Source organism: Cibotium barometz, chromosome 38, assembly GCF_041138505.1.
Source record: "Cibotium barometz isolate CiBa-2024 chromosome 38, ASM4113850v1, whole genome shotgun sequence".
NCBI lineage: Eukaryota > Viridiplantae > Streptophyta > Polypodiopsida > Cyatheales > Cibotiaceae > Cibotium > Cibotium barometz.
Window position 1 is genome coordinate 9,487,844 of NC_141083.1, and position 19,900 is coordinate 9,507,743.

At 43.5% G+C, this 19,900-nt stretch overlaps 1 protein-coding gene across 1 annotated transcript in view; it reads right to left on the minus strand.

Moving 5' to 3' along the window:
* The window catches only part of LOC147616317 (uncharacterized), a 36,441-nt gene extending 18,774 nt beyond the window's left edge, over positions 1-17,667 (minus strand). Inside the window, exon 1 of the mRNA XM_086777384.1 lies at positions 17,198-17,667. Within this exon, the coding sequence (XP_086633510.1) occupies positions 17,198-17,483 (286 nt within the window). The 5' untranslated portion in view covers positions 17,484-17,667. The remainder of the gene's footprint in view (positions 1-17,197) is intronic.
* Positions 17,668-19,900: the final 2,233 nt, after the last annotated feature.

Here is a 19,900-nt window from a genome sequence, read left to right on the forward strand (position 1 = left end):
CAATTCTATACGAAGTTCCGAGATCGAGGCACCCACGAAGCCATATGGCTCGACGAAGAGTTCTTCCAGGAGTACCCCCAGTTGTTGGCAGACTACTTGGAAGCCATGAACCTGCCGCCAAGCTAATCAGGAGGGAATGTCACATGCACTCTGCACTCAGTGCAGAGTGCATGTGACAAGATGGCTCATCATCAGAAGTGCAACAGTTGTACAGTTTTAGAACCCAATAGGATGATACTTGGAAGCCATGAACCTGCCGCCAAGCTAATCAGGAGGGAATGTCACCATGCACTCTGCACTCAGTGCATGGTGACAAGATGGCTCATCATCAGAAGTGCAACAGTTGTACAGTTTTAGAACCCAATAGGATGATAATTGTCGTACGCCGTGACCCCATTGTACATCCTCAATCCAGGATAAGTCAAGCACGAGCTACATAGGTCATTCCTCAACCTTAGCGGGTCAGTCAGTCAGTCAGTCAAGTCCCTTAACCCACTTGGAGAGAATCATTCATGCATGTAGAGTCAGTAGAAGCCATAGGGTTTGCATCAGAAAGCACTCTGCATCCTGCATAATATGCATTCATATGCCTGTGCATCATTTAGAACATCCCCGAAGCCTTAGGGAATTTACTGGGATTTATCTGGTATTTTTCCCATATTTATTAGTATTTATTTAGCATTATTTACATTATTGGGCATTTATAAATATAAACTTTATTAAATGACCAACCTCCAGTTAGTATAAATAGGCTTGCATAGAGCTTGTTTTCTCATTCAGTCTTCATTGTGCTAAGAGCTCTTCTCCTCAGCCCTAGGAGTATCCTTGCCTTCAGCCCTAGACTAATCCAGCCCTTGGAGCTCATAAGCTTGCTTCTCCAACCCTTGAGAACCCCTTGCTTCATACAACCCTAGGCGCCTGCTATCAGCCTCCAATCAGCCTGTTTTCAGCATCAAAGCAGCCCTGATTCAGTCCTCTACAGTCTCTAACTCAGCATACTGTCAGGCCTCAGTTCAACGCCAGCAATCAGCCTGCAACCAGCCTGCGTTTTCTGTTCTGCAGCAGCAGTACCTTCATGCGTTTCAGTCCAGCAGCAGAATACCTCTGCGTTTTTTGTCCAGCAGTCCCAGAACCTCTGCGTTTTAGTCCAGCAGCAGAATACCTCTGCGTTTTTTGTCCAGCAGTCCCAGAACCTCTACGTTTCTGTCCACAGCTGAATCAACAGTCTCCAGCAGTTTCCAGCCCTGAATCTGCAGTTTGCATCAGTATCCAGCCTTCTGTGCATCATCCATGCATGACACAGTCATCTGGTGAAGGTAACACAGCATTCATAAGCGTTTTCAGCATTCTAACATAGTGTAGAACAGTCCACCTTCTCCTTCTCTCAGCCTCAGGTGTGCAGCCCTTCCTCATGCCCTTGGGAAGAGTGCATAGGCTCGAGATCAGGTCATCGAGGTGTTTCTACAGCAGTGTACAGATCAACTACTCTCCGATCCTCCGAGATCTTGCGTTTGGCTTATCTACAGTCCACAGTCATTCTCTCTAAAGAAATAAAGCAAATACTATCTCGTTATCGGGATAGGGGGCCCTTCAGTGGGTAATTCGGGACCCAATCTGGTGTACTGTTCTCATATCTCTCTCACTCATCTCTTTAAAGTTTGAAGTATTGAAATGGATTGCTAAACTCACGAAACTCAGGATACAGAAGACGGTGTGAGCATTTGTGTGACAGGATCTTCCAATACAAAGACTTCCGCTGCATATCACACCTTGCCTGTCGAGGTATGTACAGTGTTGTTATATGCAAACTCCACCAAAGAAAGATACTTTTCCCATTGTTGCTTGTGCTCTGACACATAACACTTGAGAAGATCCAACACTGTAGAGTTAGCCTCTTCTGACTGACCATCTGTTTGTGGATGAAATGACGATGAAAATTTGAGCGTTGTACCCATGTTGTCAAACAACCCTCTCCAGAACAAACTCGTCATCCGTGGATCACGGTCACTAATGATAGACGTAGGCAAGCCATGATACTTGAAGATGTTCGCCATGAACAACTTCACCATATGATCCACTTTGATCATCTTACGCACGGGAATGAAATGAGCCTGCTTACTGAACCTGCATATGATAGTCCAAATGCCATCATTGCCCGTTTGTGTCCGTGGAAGATCAAATATAAAATCCATGGCAATGCTCTCCCAAGGTCTATTTGGAATAGGTAAAGGCTGTAATAACCCTGGTGTCTTTTGACGGTCAAACTTTACCTTCTGACATACGATGCATTGCCTCACAAAGGCATCAACATCTCTTCTCAAGGTTGGCCAATAGAAGAAAGTCTCCACTGCTTTTACCGTGGCGTCAATACCTCGATGACCTGCATACGGTGGAGCATGACTTTCAATCATAACCTTGAGTCGCAATGGCCTGGTAACACACAGTCTGCCATGCATCAATAAAAACCCATCTTTGAGAGTATAGTGCTCATGCCGCTGACCCTCAGACATCTGATCATACAACTTTTCAAAGTCCTCACCATGGGCATACTGCTCTTTCATTTCATCAAGCTCATGATGATAAGCAAGTGAAACTGCAGAGACCTGTGGCTTGCGTGACAAAGCATCTGCCACTACATTCTTTTTGCCTTCCACATGCACAATCTGGAAGTGAAACATAGACAAAAAGTTTGCCCAACGCATATGCTTCTCTGAAAGCTTAGTTTGCGTGAGGAAATAACGCAAGGTCTGATGATCTGTCTGCACAGTGAAATCAGACCCAAGCAAGTAGTGTTTCCATGTAGAACAAGCGTGAATTACAGCCAACATCTCTTTCTCATAAACCTGTAAATGCTTCTCGGCATCTTGCAATATTCTACTCTCATAGGCTATGACATGTCCCTCTTGCATGAGAACTGCACCAATGCTACTTCCGCATGCATCACACTAGACAACAAAAGCCTTTCGGAGGTCCGGTAACACCAATACTGGATCCGAAGTAAGCTTTTCTTTGAGCTTTTTGAATGCTGTAATTTCCCGATCAGCCCATCTAAACGGAGGTCCGGTAACACCAATACTGGATCCGAAGTAAGCTTTTCTTTGAGCTTTTTGAATGCTGTAATTTCCCGATCAGCCCATCTAAACGGAGTTGCCTTCTTTGTCAAGGCATGAAGAGATGAAGCAATTTCAGCAAAGTACCGTATGTAACGCCTGTAATAGGAACACAATCCTAGAAAGCTGCGTACATCATGCACGGTCCTCAAATCTGGCCAATTAAGAATTACTTCCACCTTTGCTGGATCCATGCGGACTCCATGCTTAGACACAATATGCTCCAAGAAATGTATCTCTTGCAAAAAGAACTCACTCTTTTTGCCATTAACAACCAGCCTATGGTTTCTGAGTTCTACAAACACAATGGTCAAATGCCTTCTATGCTCTTCCTCAGTTTGTGAATGCACAATCATATCATCAAAGAATGTGCCCACAAACGCTCTATGAGGCCGGAAAATCCTGTCCATCATTCTGTTAAATGTGGCAGGTGCATTTGTCAAACCAAAGGGCATAACCAAGAACTCATACAATTCAAACGTGGTTCGGAATGCTATCTTATGAACATCCTCGGGTCTAATACGTATCTGATGATACCCGCTTTTCAAGTCGATACGACTAAAGACTGTGGAGCCCTGTAAGCGGTCCAAAATGTCATCGATCCTCGGTATGGGGAATCGATTCTTAATGGTATTCTTGTTCAGCGTCCTGTAGTCAATACACATGCGCCAAGAACCATCCTTCTTTTGCACTAAGAGTACATGTGAGCAAAAGGGTGATGAGCTAGGCTGTATCAACCCTTTATTCAACCCTTTATTCAAAAGCTCCTGCACCTGACTCATAATCTCTTCCTGTTGGGCTGCACTAACACGGTACGGCAATCTATTCGGTGGAGTACTACCAGGAATTAGATCAATGGCATGATCTTCTGGCCTCTCAGGAGGAAGTTCTCCTGGCAATGACTCGGAAAAACAATCTTGAAACCCACATAAGAAATCAATCTTGTCCTTATCTAACATAGACAAATTAGACTTAGACTCATCATCTTGTGCATCCTTTACATAAATCAAGTACGCGGAAAGATGCTTTTTCATTACTGATGAAATCGCCGAAGCGGATACAATAGGAACAGATTCCCCTTTGAGTTTTACATCCAATACATGTTCTTTCCCTCTATGAGTCAGACTCCAGAGTGATTTTCCTATTGTATGTATCCACCACCGCGTGTACTCTGTGGCACCATGGCATCCCCAACAAAACATCACAGCCATCCAAAGGCATAATGAAGAACTCTTCGCTGTCCACATAACCCTGCAAATGAAGCCGAAGCTTCCCAATGATAGGAGTAACGGTTCTGCAGACCCTGGACAAGCCATATTAGCCTCATATAACGGCCCCATCTCCTCTGCACGAATCCCCAATCGGCCAGCCAAATCTGGTGAAATGAAGTTGGCTCTAGCACCTGTGTCAAAGAATATCAAGGCATTCTGATCTCTCACTTTGCCCCATGCCCTGCACAACTCTGTCTCTTCACCACCTGGCTGTTCCCCCACAAGATCAGGAACTAACCCTGCAAAGGGTTTTGGTTTCTTTGACTTGGGCTCTCCTTTATTGTCAGAGTCCTTTTGGGACTTTCTTTTGGGACAATTAAATGACATATGTCCCTCCTCTGTACAGTAAAAACACTTCCGAGCATCTCTCAAAGCTTGTCTTTCCTCAGAAGTCCTCTTGGGCATTGGCAACTTCTTATACTTCGTCTCTGAAGACCCTTTAGCATCACGTGAAGCATGCCCAGATTTTTCAGCTTTCTTGCTCAAGTTCTTACTGCCTTTAAACCCAGATGATCCTCCAGTGAGTAACGCATTAGCTGTCATAGCATTTTCAATCATCTGTGACATGTTCGTTACTCTTGTCTTGATACAATAATCTCGCACCTCTTTGGGCAGCCCACAACAATACTTCTCTACCTGCTCAGACAAAGGCACTGCACGGTAAGAAGTCACTGGGAGTAAAGCTTCCCAAAACTTCTTGTTATAATCCTCCAAATTTTCACATTTTGAAGCATCCAACTTGTGCCATGCGGTCATAACATCCACCTCAAATGTAGATGTGAGCCATACGGAAGAGAAAACCTGTTTAAATTGTACCCAAGTAGTGGGTGCTATGCCCTGCAAAAGAAGAGTAGACCACCACTGCAAAGCATTGCCCTTGAGAAAAGTGGCAGCTTTCCTCACCTTAGAGGACTCTGTGTAATTCCCACCAGAAAAAGCAGCATCAAACTGCTGTAAAAAGGTGAGTGCTTTAAGTTTATCTTTGGCCCCACTGAATGTATCAAACTTCATAGCAGCTCCCCCTTCCTTATAATCCTTCGCCTTTCCCATAGGCGTTAGATTATCATATGGAAGTGGCTTTGCAAGATTGCTGCCCCCAACATTCATACCCATCATAGGGTCAACATTACCCATTCCCACACCTGGCATACCATACATTCCAGCCATGTTTCCAAACATTCCGTTATGCATACCTGGCTGCATACCACCAAACATATTGCCTTGCATTCCAGGTTGCATGCCTCCAAACATATTTCCTTGCATACCGGACTGCATACCACCATACATATTCCCCTGCATACCAGGCTGAAAATTAGCTCCAAAAGGCCCGTGCATACCCATGCCTCCCTGAGGATAACCCCCAGTCATAGATTGGAACACCGAGCCACCACCAAAATAACCTGGATGCATATTCTGCTGAGGAATAGAACGGCTGTCCAAAGAAGGAACTCTGTGAGTTTGCTCCATAAGCATGCTGCATGTTCGGAAACTGGCCAAAAGATGGATCCTGTGGGATGGCACCACTATGACCCTGAGGAAGGTTCTTAGAACGAACCTTCTTCTTCTTTTTCTCGGGCTCTGTACGGGATCTCATAAATTCAGCAAACCTCTCACTCTGAGTGAGCTGCATAAATACATCCATAACACCAGCCAATCGATCTTTAAACCGAGCATCATCATCCTCTTTACCAAGCACATCTTCCGGCTGTGTTACATCCTCATAAGGCTCATCATCTGTAGCCTGCTCTCCTGCAAAAATATCCTCAGATGCATTTCTCTCAGGAGAGGTCTCTTGCTCTTCCTCTTCATGATAAAAGTACTCATCCTCTGTATCAGACATGCTTGCTGAATTTTTCAGCAATGGCTTTCTTCGAGGCAACCACAAGCTCACCCCCTTCAGAAAGTTGATGATTGATCCCGGCAACGGAACCTTGAAACCGGCCTCTGGTAGAAACCAAAGTGCGGTGGACTAGCAGTCACCCTTCCACTTGTAGTCTAGATATGAAAACAAAATAGATTGAAGCTAGAGTGCCCAAATCTGAAAACAAAGCAACACCTGTAGGCCCCAAAGCTTGGCGCCCCTTGCGGTATTTCTTTATTCAATTTCAAAAATATGTAAGGCTGAGTACACCAAAATCAGCCAAGAGAATACACCTGTATGTCCAATCTGACAGCCCATAATACCTCTTAGCACAGAGGATTCACACACACATATCTGTGTCTCAAAGCAACACTCTGTGCCTCCCTCTGATCAGCCAAGACCATTTAGCAGGGCAGCCATGAGCATACATCTGGCATATCTCATGCACATGATTCAACTTCTCAGCACAAACATACATTCACTGTTCAATCTCTGTCTCCACCCTTTTCAATCTGCCATACCCCTCCTCTCACAAGGGGCCAGATAGCTCAAATCTGCAACAGACATAAGGCAACGGAAAGAGAGATAGATGAACAAACTCAGAGCTTACCAAAATCAGCTCGTGGATCTGCACCGGAGGAAGTAGTTGTACCAGTCTATACTTGCACACTTGTTTCAACAGCTATGCTTCACACGTGTGGGTGTACCTGTCTGTACCTTCCTCTCTGCATCCACTTCCGTGCTGTATCTGCAGCCCTTTGATGCTGTAAACGAGTGATTGCAAAATGATCACTTACCATCATACTTACAACTGAAGTTTGGTTGAGGACGGATGACGGTGGTGGATGGAGTGGTGGAGGAAGTAGACCAAGTGCCAGATCGGGAAGTGCCGCAATCAGGCTGGCCTGTAATGTTGCTAGTGTTTGTTGATGCTGAAGTTACATAACTTCCTGATCTTGGTTGTGTTGTTCTAGAGCCGCGAGTTCTCCACGGCACCAATCTTCTTCGATCCTGCTTGTGACTTTCTCCGCCTTCCGTTCCTCAACAAATTCCGGCGTCTTTGTTACTCCATTAGGAAAAGAACACGTTCAAATTCCACGGGACCCTACTCTTTCGTTGCTCTTTAGGTTTTTCTGCCTCTTTTGCCTATTGAAGTTGTAGCTTTAAGCAGTCAATTTTGCTCCATCATCTCTTGAAGGAAATCTTTAGCGCTTTGCGGAAGCGTTTCTTCTTTAGTGGTGTCTTCTTGGAGACTTTATTTTGGGGTGGTGTCTTCTTTGAAACTTCTTTCTTCGTCTCCTAACATGGTGGATGGCTTGGTGGTTTTTCCTGACCTCAAATTCACCATCCACGAAATGCTCTTACTTTAGGTAGCCAAGCTGGGTCACAACCAAAAGCTCTGATACCAATGTAGCATGCAACCAATACGATCATGTAACATGCGGCAAGGCCTTCTTTATACATTTTCTTTTGGCCCAAGCACCCACTTAAGGGCCCCCTCGCGCAAGTAGGAGTATTCACTTTACTACTTTGGAGAAATTCTTTTACAATGCAAACTTTACCAAGAAACTTACTCGATGACGGTTTACTATGGAATGCCAAATGCAAGGACGAAGTAGACCAAACATTGGCTGAATCATCAAGCGGTCTATAGACAACTTAGAAGCCACTTCAGAAGCCAATATGCACACCCAGATCTGCTGAGGGGATGTGGGACCGATGGCTGAATGCTGAAGATGACTTCTTCTGCTGCCTTGGATTGAAGCACATGAAGGTGCTTTGCTGAAAATATGTATGCACAAGTCCTAGGACTTAAGCACACATGGAAACTACTTTGTTTCACTACTGAAATATGAGAGGATGAGATGATTGAAATGGGTCAGAGGGGCGCCTTACCTAATACCCCATGCTGCAAGTCAGTTTGCTCTACATGCTGTTGGCTTGTTCACAATTGCTGAAAATATTATTTTTGTAGGCGCTTCACACGTGTGGGCTGGCCAACTAGACTATGAGCTGCTTATGCTAGTTGACAGGCTGGCCCTGCTATGCCAAGAACTGGCAAGGCCCAAGCTAGCCCCTTATGTGGCTCTAGGGCAACCCTTATGGGTGCCCTATTGTGGCTGGCCCTAAGGCTACCCAAAGCCTACGAAACCTACATGCTTCTACAATGCTTCTACCCTAGGATGACTTAAATGCTCGGATTCTCCAAGTGGGTTACGTGACACATACCACCTACAGCTTCAGATGTGACCTACATAGCTCATGCCTGACATGTCCTTGGACTAAGGCTCACAGTGGGGTCACAATGTACGACAAAAAAATACCTAAAAAGGTTCTAATGATGTACAAACGTAGCAATAATGATGATCTAGTATGTCACATAGCACCAGTAGCATGAATGAATGTGATGTGATGAGATGCGGAGATGGGTAGATGCGAGTGGATGAAATCTGATAAGGATAAATGAGGAAAGAGAAGATTCCACATTACGATTTTGAGGAGCATTGGGTCGTTTAGGGCATTTACGTTTGGGTCAAATGGCGTAAGTGAGATCGTGCTTGAAAATCGGAATTGGCAGGTATAAACTGCTTACGGATGACATGCTTGAATTTTTCCCACGTGCTGATGGTCTTTCCATTAGATAGTCGTTCTTGCCACCATAAGAATGCATTGTATTTCAGCAAAGACGTGGCGAAGGTAATGTTTCTTGCATCGGTGAGGTCCATGGAATCGAAGTACAAGCGGAGCTTGTACAGCCATTGGTCAACTGTACGCTTATTGCATTGGCCGGAAAAGGACTCCAGGTTTAATGTCCAATTTCTTAGCTTTTGATGCTTGTAACAAGTGATAAATAACTTTTAAGCATAGTCACAGGAAACGGCCGTTTCACTCCCTGGAAACACGTTTCTCTGTTTCACGACCCCATCCATTTCCATGGCCACTTCTCGTTTCCCAAGTGATATTGTCACAGGAAACGGCCGTTTCCACCCCTAAAAACTTGTTTCCCCGTTTCCATTCCTTGACCGTTTTCGTTCTCCCGTTTCTCGTTTTTGGTGACTATGCTTTTAAGCCATCGGCTTCTACCTCTGGTGGAACCATGTCAGTGTCTGGAATTGGTACGTCGATTGAAGCCAGGTTGAGAATGTCGGGACTGCATCTGTTGCGTCTGTGACGTGAGAGTCTTGAAAGTCTTGTGGAATTGACTTTGCATAGCTGCCATCTGGGTCTGCATCTCCTGCTGCCATCGGGTGAGAACAAGTTCGTCCTCAATGATTGGTTTATCCGCCATGGTAGGAGATGGAATTGGATTGCGCTGTTGCAACTCTTGATGGTGCTTTTGTGCCCTACTGAGAACCATCGGTGGGAGGGCGAGTCGGTGCCATGGAGGAAGGTCGGGGTGAGGTTGTCAAGGGGGGAGCAGGGATAGACCACCCGGTGTAGTGGGCGGGAGGGGGGTCAGTAGGTATTGCGGTTGGGCTAGGACTCTCAGGTACTGGTGTAGGTGTCTGAGGAGAAAAATCCGGTGAGGCGGCGCATACAGTAAACAAGGAAGGTGGTCCCTCTGGATTGAGACCGAGCTCGTGGAAGAGGATTCGACACATCAGAATGGAGAGGCCCACGTGTACATGGGATGACACAATTGACATCAAGCAAGAGGATAAAGTTTTCAACGCTGCAAAGAATTTCAAGCATTCTTCTAACAATTGGGATGAGTACTTTACTACTATGAAGCGGAACACTTCAACAAATACTATTCAAGTATCATCGAGAGAATTCATGATTAAAGCTTCATATTCTTCTACACCGCAACATAACCAAGTCCACTTCAAGCCCAACATTTGGACGCAGACAAAGAAGAAGACATTAAAGAATGATGCTATAACTTGGGATTTAGCATTTAAAGCATGACAACAAGACAATAGAGGAAACTTGTTCAATATTTTCTAGTGTGAGCTTCACCACAAGCATAAATGGCCTGATGACGAAGATCTTCAGCAACATCAAAAGTCACTTATATAACCCTGGATCTTATTTTAAGTGGGAGGAAATGTCACGATTGTGACTTAATCTCTCTTAATTATCCTTAATTACTCTTAATCATTGAAAGGACACTAGTGAAGGGTCACACCCTGTCACATGGGTCATCACCAAAGGACACGTCTCTTCAAAGGGACACATCTATTGATTAAAGGACACATCTCTATATCCAAAGGACATTACTATTCATTCAAGAGTCACACCCTTTCATCAGAGATATGCCTCTTCATTTGTACCTCTTCACGCCCTATTTAACAAGGCCTTGTGTCTCAATGCAAACACACAACTTTCCGCTCTAAGCATCTTACTTTTCAAGGTTAAGTCTTTTTAATCATGTCTTAAATCACTAATAGACTAAGAAGTCCTCACAGTCTGTTTGCATGGTATAAGAATACAAAATTTACTAGAACTATCAACTATCGTCATACACTGAGTATTCCGAGATCTAGTAGATGCAAGAAGCGATCCAACAAAATCCATTGAAATGTCATGAAAAGGACCCTCAGGAACGGGCAATGGCTAAAGCAACCCTGCCTGTTTGGTGTGAGGTACTTTCACTTTCTGACATATGAACATGTGGAAACATAGTTGTAGACATCCTTACGCATCTTCGGCCAATAAAACGATCTTTCTAACTTCTCCAAAGTACTATTGATCCCGCAATAACCACCACCAAGTGAATCATGGGCATCATGGAGGAGTGCCGATCTCTTCTCCCTGAGAAGACATAATCGACCCTTGTAAAAGAGTCGACCGTCCTAAATGCTATAATGACCCGGTTCTGAATAAAGGGCCATACTGTAAGGAGTTCCAAATTCTAGACTATCTGCATACTGTGTCTTCATACTATCTAAGTCCTTGCCTTGTATCTCCAACACAGTGGACTCATGTACTGTCTGAATACTATCTTTTCGACTAAGAGCATCTGCTACAAGGTTGTGCTTACCCGGTACATACTCAATCATTCCACCAAACTGTTGAAACATACTCAATCATTCCGCTATATTGTTGGAACAACTGACTCCACTAGTGCTATCTATAGCTCCACTCGGCACTTGCATAGTCTGTAACCACTTCAAGGCCTAGTGGTCTATCTTCACAGTAAAATCCCTTCCATAAAGAAAAGGTTTCGACTGTTTCAAGGCTATAATAACCCCTAGCAACTCTTTGTCATACACACACTATTTTTTTCTCCATCATTCAACTTCCTTCTGTAATACGCCACGGGTCTTCTTTCTTGTTGCAAAACTGCTCTAATGGCGAGATTACTAGCATCTGTGATCCCCTCAAAGGGATCATCCCACGATGCGAGTTTAAGGACTAGTGCTTCGGAAGCCGCCTTTTGCAGAGCAAAGAACGCCTCTAAAGCCTTTCCTACTACTGAAACTTTTTGTCTTCTTGTTTTCACTCCCTTGAGCAAATCTGTAATGGGGCTACAAGGTTAGAAAACTGATCCATACGCTTGGCAAAGGCCCAGGAAGAATCGTATCTCTTGGGCTGTCCTTCGGAACGTCCCAATCAAGGATTGCCTTTATCTTCTCAAAATCAAGGTGAATGCCTTTAGAACCGATCACGTAGCCCAGGTATTGGACTTCTTGAACTCCAAATATGCTCTTCTCTACATTGATGTAGAGTTCATTATCTCGCAAAATCTAGTTCATTATCTCGCAAAATCTACAAGACCTTCTGCACATCCTTCTCTTGCTATTCTGCACTGGCAAAAAAAATAAGAATGTTATCCAAAAAAATGAAGACATCCCAAGTACGGCGAAGACACGAGACCATCTTGTTGAATGTCGTCGGTGCATTGGTCAAACTAAACGGCATGACCACGGACTCGTAATGACCTTGTTCTCTTCGAAAGGCCATCTTCGGGATATCGGCTTCGAAGATTCTGACTTGATGATAGCCACTTTTGAGGTTGATCTTGGTGAAGTACTTAGCACCATCATGTACTCTATCCTTGGCATGGGAAACTTGTTCTTGATTGTCAACTTGTTCAAGGCTTGGTAACACAGAGACGTACGGTCTTATCTTTCTTCTGCACAAAAAGAATCGGTGTAACAAATGGAGATGATGAAGGACTAATGAAACCAAACCTAAGCAATTGCACTACTTGCGTCTCCAACTCAACTTCCAACGCCTTGGAAAGACGATACAGAAACTTATTGGGTGGCTCAAGTCCAGATACCAAATCGATATGATGGTCTTTAGGACGAGAGGGTGGGAGTCTAGGTGGGAGATCATCCCGCAACATGATGTCCTAAAACTACTGGAGGAGTCCTGTCATCTGTGATTCTAACGGAGTCACGGTGGATGTCGATATCTTCTGAACTGCCCATGTCGAAGAGAACAACAAATTGTTGCCCCTTCGCTGTGCCATAAGGTCTGATAAGACCTTTGTGAAGCTCCGCAACTCCACCCTCCTGCTTATCATCGAATACCACTACGGGTACGGCATTCAAAGCAAGTAAGAGCTGAACAGCATTGGTGGTTGAGGGCGGGGGTGGAGGGGGTGGTATAGCTGCTGAGGCGGTAGCCACTGTAGAGGCTAGTTGTTTGCCTTTTTCCGCTTGCCATTTGGAACAATCCTTCTTTGCATGTCCCATGTGGTTGCAAAAAAAACAACGGTTCTCTTTAAAGCACCACTCCTTCTCATCTAGCTGGAAGAATCCTCCAGTAAGGCCCTCCTTGATCTTTTCTTTAGGGGTCTTCTTAGGTCCATCTTGTCACTCCTTCCCAGTAGAAGAGCTATTATGGCCCTTCTTCTGGTCTTTGTTATTGGGAGCCCCCTTACCTGACTGTTAGTTAGATGCCTGGTTCTGCTGCGTGGTCTACTTTTGTTGCTGCTGAGGTTTGCGGATGACTGGAGCGGTCTTGGGCTTGTCTCCATTGAGTATCATCTCGTGGTTCTGCGCAAGAGTCAAAGCCCTATCATAACTCTGGGGTTCAAAATTTCGAACGAGGAACCGAATGTTTGGATCCAATCTCCGAATGAACTGCTTTAGCTTCTCATCCTCAGACATCCGCGACTGTTGAGCTACTATGATCACTTTGTTGGAGTAGGTGAGCACACGAGAACCGTTCTAGGTGAGTTTGTAGAACTCATCTTCAAGATTTGTCATGTCCTACGGAGATAGAAACCTTGTCTTCAGATCGGACATTAAGGTGTCCCAATCATAGTCCGGTAAGCCAGTGTAAGAATTTGTGTGCAAACAGGACTAATGTTGCCACCAACTGATTGCATCACCTGTGAGGTGCGGAGCCGCCACATGGACTTTATCTTGGGTGTCTATGATCTTGGAGAGTGGAAAATGGGAAACAAACTGGTGAATGAACTAGGTCACAACTGAATGGTCACACTTGCCATCGTACTTGGTGAAGTTCGATGAGGCTCGGATGACGGTTGTCGAGGCTATGTCTGGGGTTGTGGAGGACTGAGAAGGGTGGAAAGAAGTTACCAAAGTCCGGAGTGCCTGTTGGAACTGGTCCCTCAAGTTTTCTAGAGCCTCTCACTCGTGGTTCGCCTTCGCTTCGAGCTCTGCCCACAGTCGCTCCTCTTTGGCCTTGCATTTGGCTCTCTCTCCGGTTTGGCCAGTCTTGCTTCACGGTCTCGCTCTTCTTTTTCTGTCATCCATCGACACCACTGTTACATTGAGGAACTTTGTTCTTTGGGTGTCTCTTGCTAGGCCAAGGTTGCCTGTAATTCTACCAGGATTTTTTCCATTTAGACTTTTTGGAGTTGCATCTGGAGTTGCCTTATCTACTCCTTTAACTTCTGGTTGTCTTCGTCTTCTTTTTGCGGAAGCATTTCTTCGAATGGTTCTTCTTCTTTGGTGATATCTTCGGAGCTTGATGTCATGGTGGATGGGCGAGTGGTTTTCTCGATCTCAGCTTTACCATCCACAAGATACTCTCACCCTAGGTTGCCGGGTAGAATCACGTCCCAAGCTCTGATACCGATGTAGCATGCGCCACGCTAGGACCGTGTGGAACAACGAGGCCTTCTTTAAACCTGAGTTTAGTGAGCCTTTAGCAATCCTTTAAATAGCATACATGAATCTGAAAGATGTAGTCGAGACGACACCAGATGGGGTCCCAAATTACCCATTGAAGGGCCCCCCTGCAAGCAGGAGTACTTCCATTATTTCTTCTGGAGAACTGAATACAAGCTGAACTGTGTCCACAAGACTGCGCAGACAAACTGACTAACTGACCACCAAACACGAGGATAAAGCAACCAAGCGCTAGGCAAAATTGTGCAAGGCGACGGTGAAGCTATCTTCGAGAGGATACACCGGCCCGAGACTGAGGGTTGGTGTGCTGAAAACTTGAGCTTCGTTTGCCTTGGGTTGAAAGCACAAGAATGCTATGAGTATGCAAAGGCTGAGACCCGAACATACGAACATCATCCAAACATATGGGCATTGTTTACCCGAACTAATGAGCATCACCCAAACATATGGGCATGATTCTCCTAAAAATATGGAATTTAATCCCTCTACTTATGGAGTTCACCCAAACTTATGGACAAGATTTGGTTGTGGACTACTAAATCCTATTGGAGACCAAATTGTGCACCTAGGTGTGGGAAGCGCCATGTACGGTAGAAGGTGATCATAGTTGTCCCACATGAGAAGTGTGGAAGACGAAGAGCCTATAAAGGCTAGGTTCGCACCTTGCTATATTCATCTCCCCCTGCGCCGACAACATAAGAAGATACCAACTCATCTACATCTTGAACGAGCCAATCCCACTTGTTCCACACATTCTTCTCGTAGTTGACCAATAGAAATTATTGATAGAACATCTTCTTGAAGTCCTCCCAAGTAGTAATGGCCATTCCCACAAGATTCTTGGCCATCTACCAATCACTTGCGGTTCCCTTAAGGTGCATATCAAAATGACAAAGCTTGAACTTTTTGATGAATTCCTCATCACAAAAAGCATCTCAAATTGGCAAATGAAAGCAAGTGCTTTATTGATGCCCATCTTAGCAAAGCAACTTTCAAATTTTATATCCTTGTCTCCCAATTTGAATTCCTTGAGTTGTGGTTCTTCAACCTTGACCTTGTTTTTTTCCGCATCCTCGGAAGGAGCAAAGCACCCACGGTTCCTTTTTGCACGATCCTTGGCATTGATCTTTGACCTAAAAGAATGCTCATGCTTGTTTCTATATTCATCATCTGTGATGATCTATACCTTGAGGTGGTCAAATACTCCTCTCGCCAAATTCTTCACCTTGGTCAAACGCTAGTCTCAGCTCGAGCATCCTAGTGAAGTATGGCTCCCATCTTCTCCACATGAAACCTCATTAACAACGATCTTCTCTTGGATGTAGTAAGCTCCACGACTTAGGGATCCGAATGAAAAGCCTTCAATTGTTTGGTTTCTTCTCGAAGCCAGTTTACTTGCAGCCTTAGAGTCTTCATTTCAGATGAGCCTCTCCCTATGAAGATGCAGCATTCTCACAAGATAACGCATGATCACCAGTACCATATCTAGCCATATGAAGACCTCATGGTTATAGGACCACTGCTTTCCTACAAGTATGAAAAGCTAGAGCTCTAATACCTGCCACTAGCTTGACCTTTGCTTCTGAATTTACCAAAGTACATAGTTGCATTTGGTACTCATAATTCATATGATTCATACAATACATATCATGTTCCGTGCGGTACAGAAAAAAGTTAGTTCTTTTTTTGTTATAGTTCTTTTTCCTCATTTCTCCCAATTTTTATGAATTTTTCCAGATTTCCCCAATTGTCTCGATTCCCCTCCCGATATTCTTCAATCTCTCTCGATTCTCCCAATCTCTCTCTCGATTTCTCCCAATCTCTCTCGATTCTCCCAATCTCTCCAATTTCTCTCAATTTCCTAGAGAAGCCCAACACCCCAATTTCCCTAATTTCCTTCAATTTTCCCTAATTTCTCCCAATTTTCCCTACATTTCTCAATTTTCCCCAGGTCTCTTAATTTCCCCCAATTTCACGGTTCACCCACTTTTCAAATTCCCCCCGTCCTCCCAATCTCTCACAATTCCCTCCACTAGTCATATCCACACATGTAAAAATTCAACTGTGCAGAATCATAATCACTAGTATACATGTTGAAGAGAAATAAATGCATGTTGAAGAGAACCATAGCTTCTTGGAAGAGTATGAAGTCTAACTTAAGGGAAACACATCCTCCTACATATTTACAGGGAGAAAACATACTCTATGATAAATATGTGGCCCAATATAATCTGCACTATAACCATGTGTCATAATACTGTATGTGCTGATATTTTATTTAATTTGTAGGTATTTTCTTTCTACTATAGCTTGCTGATGATTGTTTGTAGATTTTTGTGCATTTTGGTAAGCTTGTAACTTTGTCTCACAATGTTCAATGCTTGCTTTTTTGCCGTGTATGCAATTTAGGAAGGAGGATATAATGTGCTCTAGAGAACAATTTCAAAAAATGTTTTGCAAAGTTGTGCATAACCACAGACTAGTCCAGCCCATGAATCATGGAACCAAGCCAAACCAAAGACAAGAACCATACACTTGACAGGATGTGGCCAGTGGCATTGCCTACTGCTAGTCTCTAAGCCTAGCTTAGGGGTTGGTCAAGCTGTTAGGCCTCTGACTTAGATGGTGAATTGACGGCTGCAGGCTTCCCAACTTTGTAGGTTTGCCTGTTAGTGGGGTGCTATGGATGCACTCATTTGTAAACCTTTCCTGAGTGTAACCAAAACAAAAACAAAAGGAAGGGCAAAACCCCCCTTCCCACCCAAGTTCCCCACAAACAAACCCAAAAAAAAAAAAAAAAACTTCGAAGGTACCCATCATGTTAGAAGACTCCCGAGGTTAGTTTTCATCAAACATAATTCTGTTGTAATTAGGGAGATATGTACAAGAAAGGGGGCATACCCATGAGAAACGCCTCTAAAAGGTAAGTTCGCAGCATGAAGTGATCTGCTGGTGTGGGTGAGCCCAGCTTTGATATTCTCCTCTGTATTTTGTAGATGCCATTCATGGTGCTTGCCAGAACGATGGCCGTGGTAGCTGCACCGGTTTTCACCATAACCGATCCCCGACCCACCTTCACAGTGCTCACAACCTTCATCACAAGTATGTGAAAGGGGGGCAGATCTAGCATCAACAGTAGAGTTATCACCCCTTCCATCAACACTATGCCTGTGAAGAGGGTAATCATAACTACAGGTAATAAATGCTCTCTCTCTCTCTCTCTTTAGAGTGCCATGCTAGCTCTCTACAGACTACAAGTACTAAGATCTTGCTCAGTAATCGTGTCGCGGCACAAACTGCCCAACTGTTAAGCAATCTCAAAGCAGGCACTGAGGAACAAAAAAAAACAAAATTTTGAAATCACAGTGTGGACAACCTATAAAATAATAGTATGACCTTTGATAGTACACAAATTTCAATATTTTATCTCCATTCCACTGTCCAGCACGTGTTGCTCGTGTCACGTGAGGGTTCATTGACCATTGTGGTTATGTATTTCAATGTCTTCTTTAATATACCACAAGAGCGTTGCTGTTGCATGCTTGTATGTATGTATGTATACCTAAGTGTGCGTGTGTATGCATCTATGTATGTGTATGTGTGTGTGAGTGTGTGTGCGTGAGTGTTTTTATGTGAGGTAAGTATTTATATATGCATGTGTGCATGTGTGTGTATGCATGTGTGCATGTGCGACTCTCACATAGACGCATATCTGTCTTTCTCACATGCATTCTCTTTATGTCTCTGTTGCATAGATAAACACAACCCTATGTCACACACATACACGTGCACATGTACTCTCTCTCTCTCTTCTCACACCCGTCTTGCATACACACTTTCTCACACACACAGAAACTCTCTCTCTCTCTCTCTCTCTCTCACACACACACACACATATACACACCCTCTACACGCACGTGTATAGTTGTGTACACGTACATGTGTGTGTGAATGTGTTTATATATAATAGTATTAAAATTATTATATATTTACTATATGTATATTGATTTATATATCATTATATATAAAATACATAAGTGCAAATAAGAAAATTAAAGACACACACATATAATAATGATGTATAAATCAATATATTATATATTATATAATATATTATTATTATAGATTTAATAAATATATTTATTTAACATCCTTACTTATTATATGTTTACATATTGTTATTATTTATATTCTGCATATTCTATACTTATATATTATATATCTTCATATTTTTATATTATATTATTCATTTAAATTTTCTTCTCTCAACATACCCCTACACACTCTCTCTCTCTCTCTCCCCTTCCCTAAAATGTGGCCTCCACCCCTCTCTCTCTCTCTCTCTCTCTCTCTCTCTCTCTCTCTCTCTGCCCCAACACATGGCTCCTCCCCTCCGCAATCACACCCCCTTCTCTCTTTCCCCTACCCCCAACACTTGGCCCTCTTCCAAATGCCATCATGTGTCCCCTCCCCTCCCAAAAGATTTGTGCATAATAGATACTATAGATATAGATAGACATATTACACACACACACACACACACACACGTGTTTGTGTGTTTGTGTGTGTGTGTGTGTGTGTAATATGTATGTATGTATGTATATATATATATATATATATATATATATATATATATATATATATATATATATATATATATATATATATATATATATATATATATATATATGGAGATCATTTGGTTTGGAGAAACCCGCTCTAGTCTTTAGCGATTAGCGCGACTTATCTAGTCTTTCAGTACTCCGCCCGGATCGTACTACTTATCTAGCGATTAACGTAGTAGGTAAATATCTCTTCTAGTGGCTTGGCTAGTCCAAATCATTCATCTTATCTATTATCTAGTAGGTAAAGTCAAAAGACAGCCCGATCCGATGAAACCGGTGGGGGTTTTAGTTGGTAGCAAAAGCTAGACAATTACTAGCGGCAGATTGACGTGGTCCTAGTCATTCGACCTCTCCATGCTATCTGAGTGGATGCACCTCTCTTCTCTTCTTCGTTGGCTACCAAACTAGGATACTCTTCCCTGGGTCCTCTAACATGGAATGAATAGCAGAGTGTTAGTAGGGAGATGGATATGGTCTTTACTCCCCCACATTTATCCAACTCTCACGGAAATCATGGGGGAGTATTCGAAGCCGGGACTCCCCAAATGATTATACTAGGGAATTCTATCATTCCTGCACAGCTATTTCTGCGAATTTTACAGAGCTTGTCTTAGGGTTCAGGTTAGGTTATGGGGAGTGAGTGATATGTTCCTAGATTATCATTATCAACTCTACGGGGCCAATGATTCCTAATCAGAAGTTGTCGGCAATTGTCTAGCTTCTGCTACTACCGAAACCCACCGGTTTCATCGGGCCAAGCCATCTTCTAACTTTACCTACTAGACAATAGATAAGATGAATGATTTAGACTAGCCCACTACCTGTAAGCTACTAGAAGAGATCTTTACCTACTAGATAAGTATCGTTAATTGCTAAATAAGTAGTACGATCCGGGCGGAGTATTGAAAGACTAGATAAGTTGTGCTAATCGCTAAAGACTAGAGTGAGTTCCTCCGAACCAAATGATCTGCATACATAC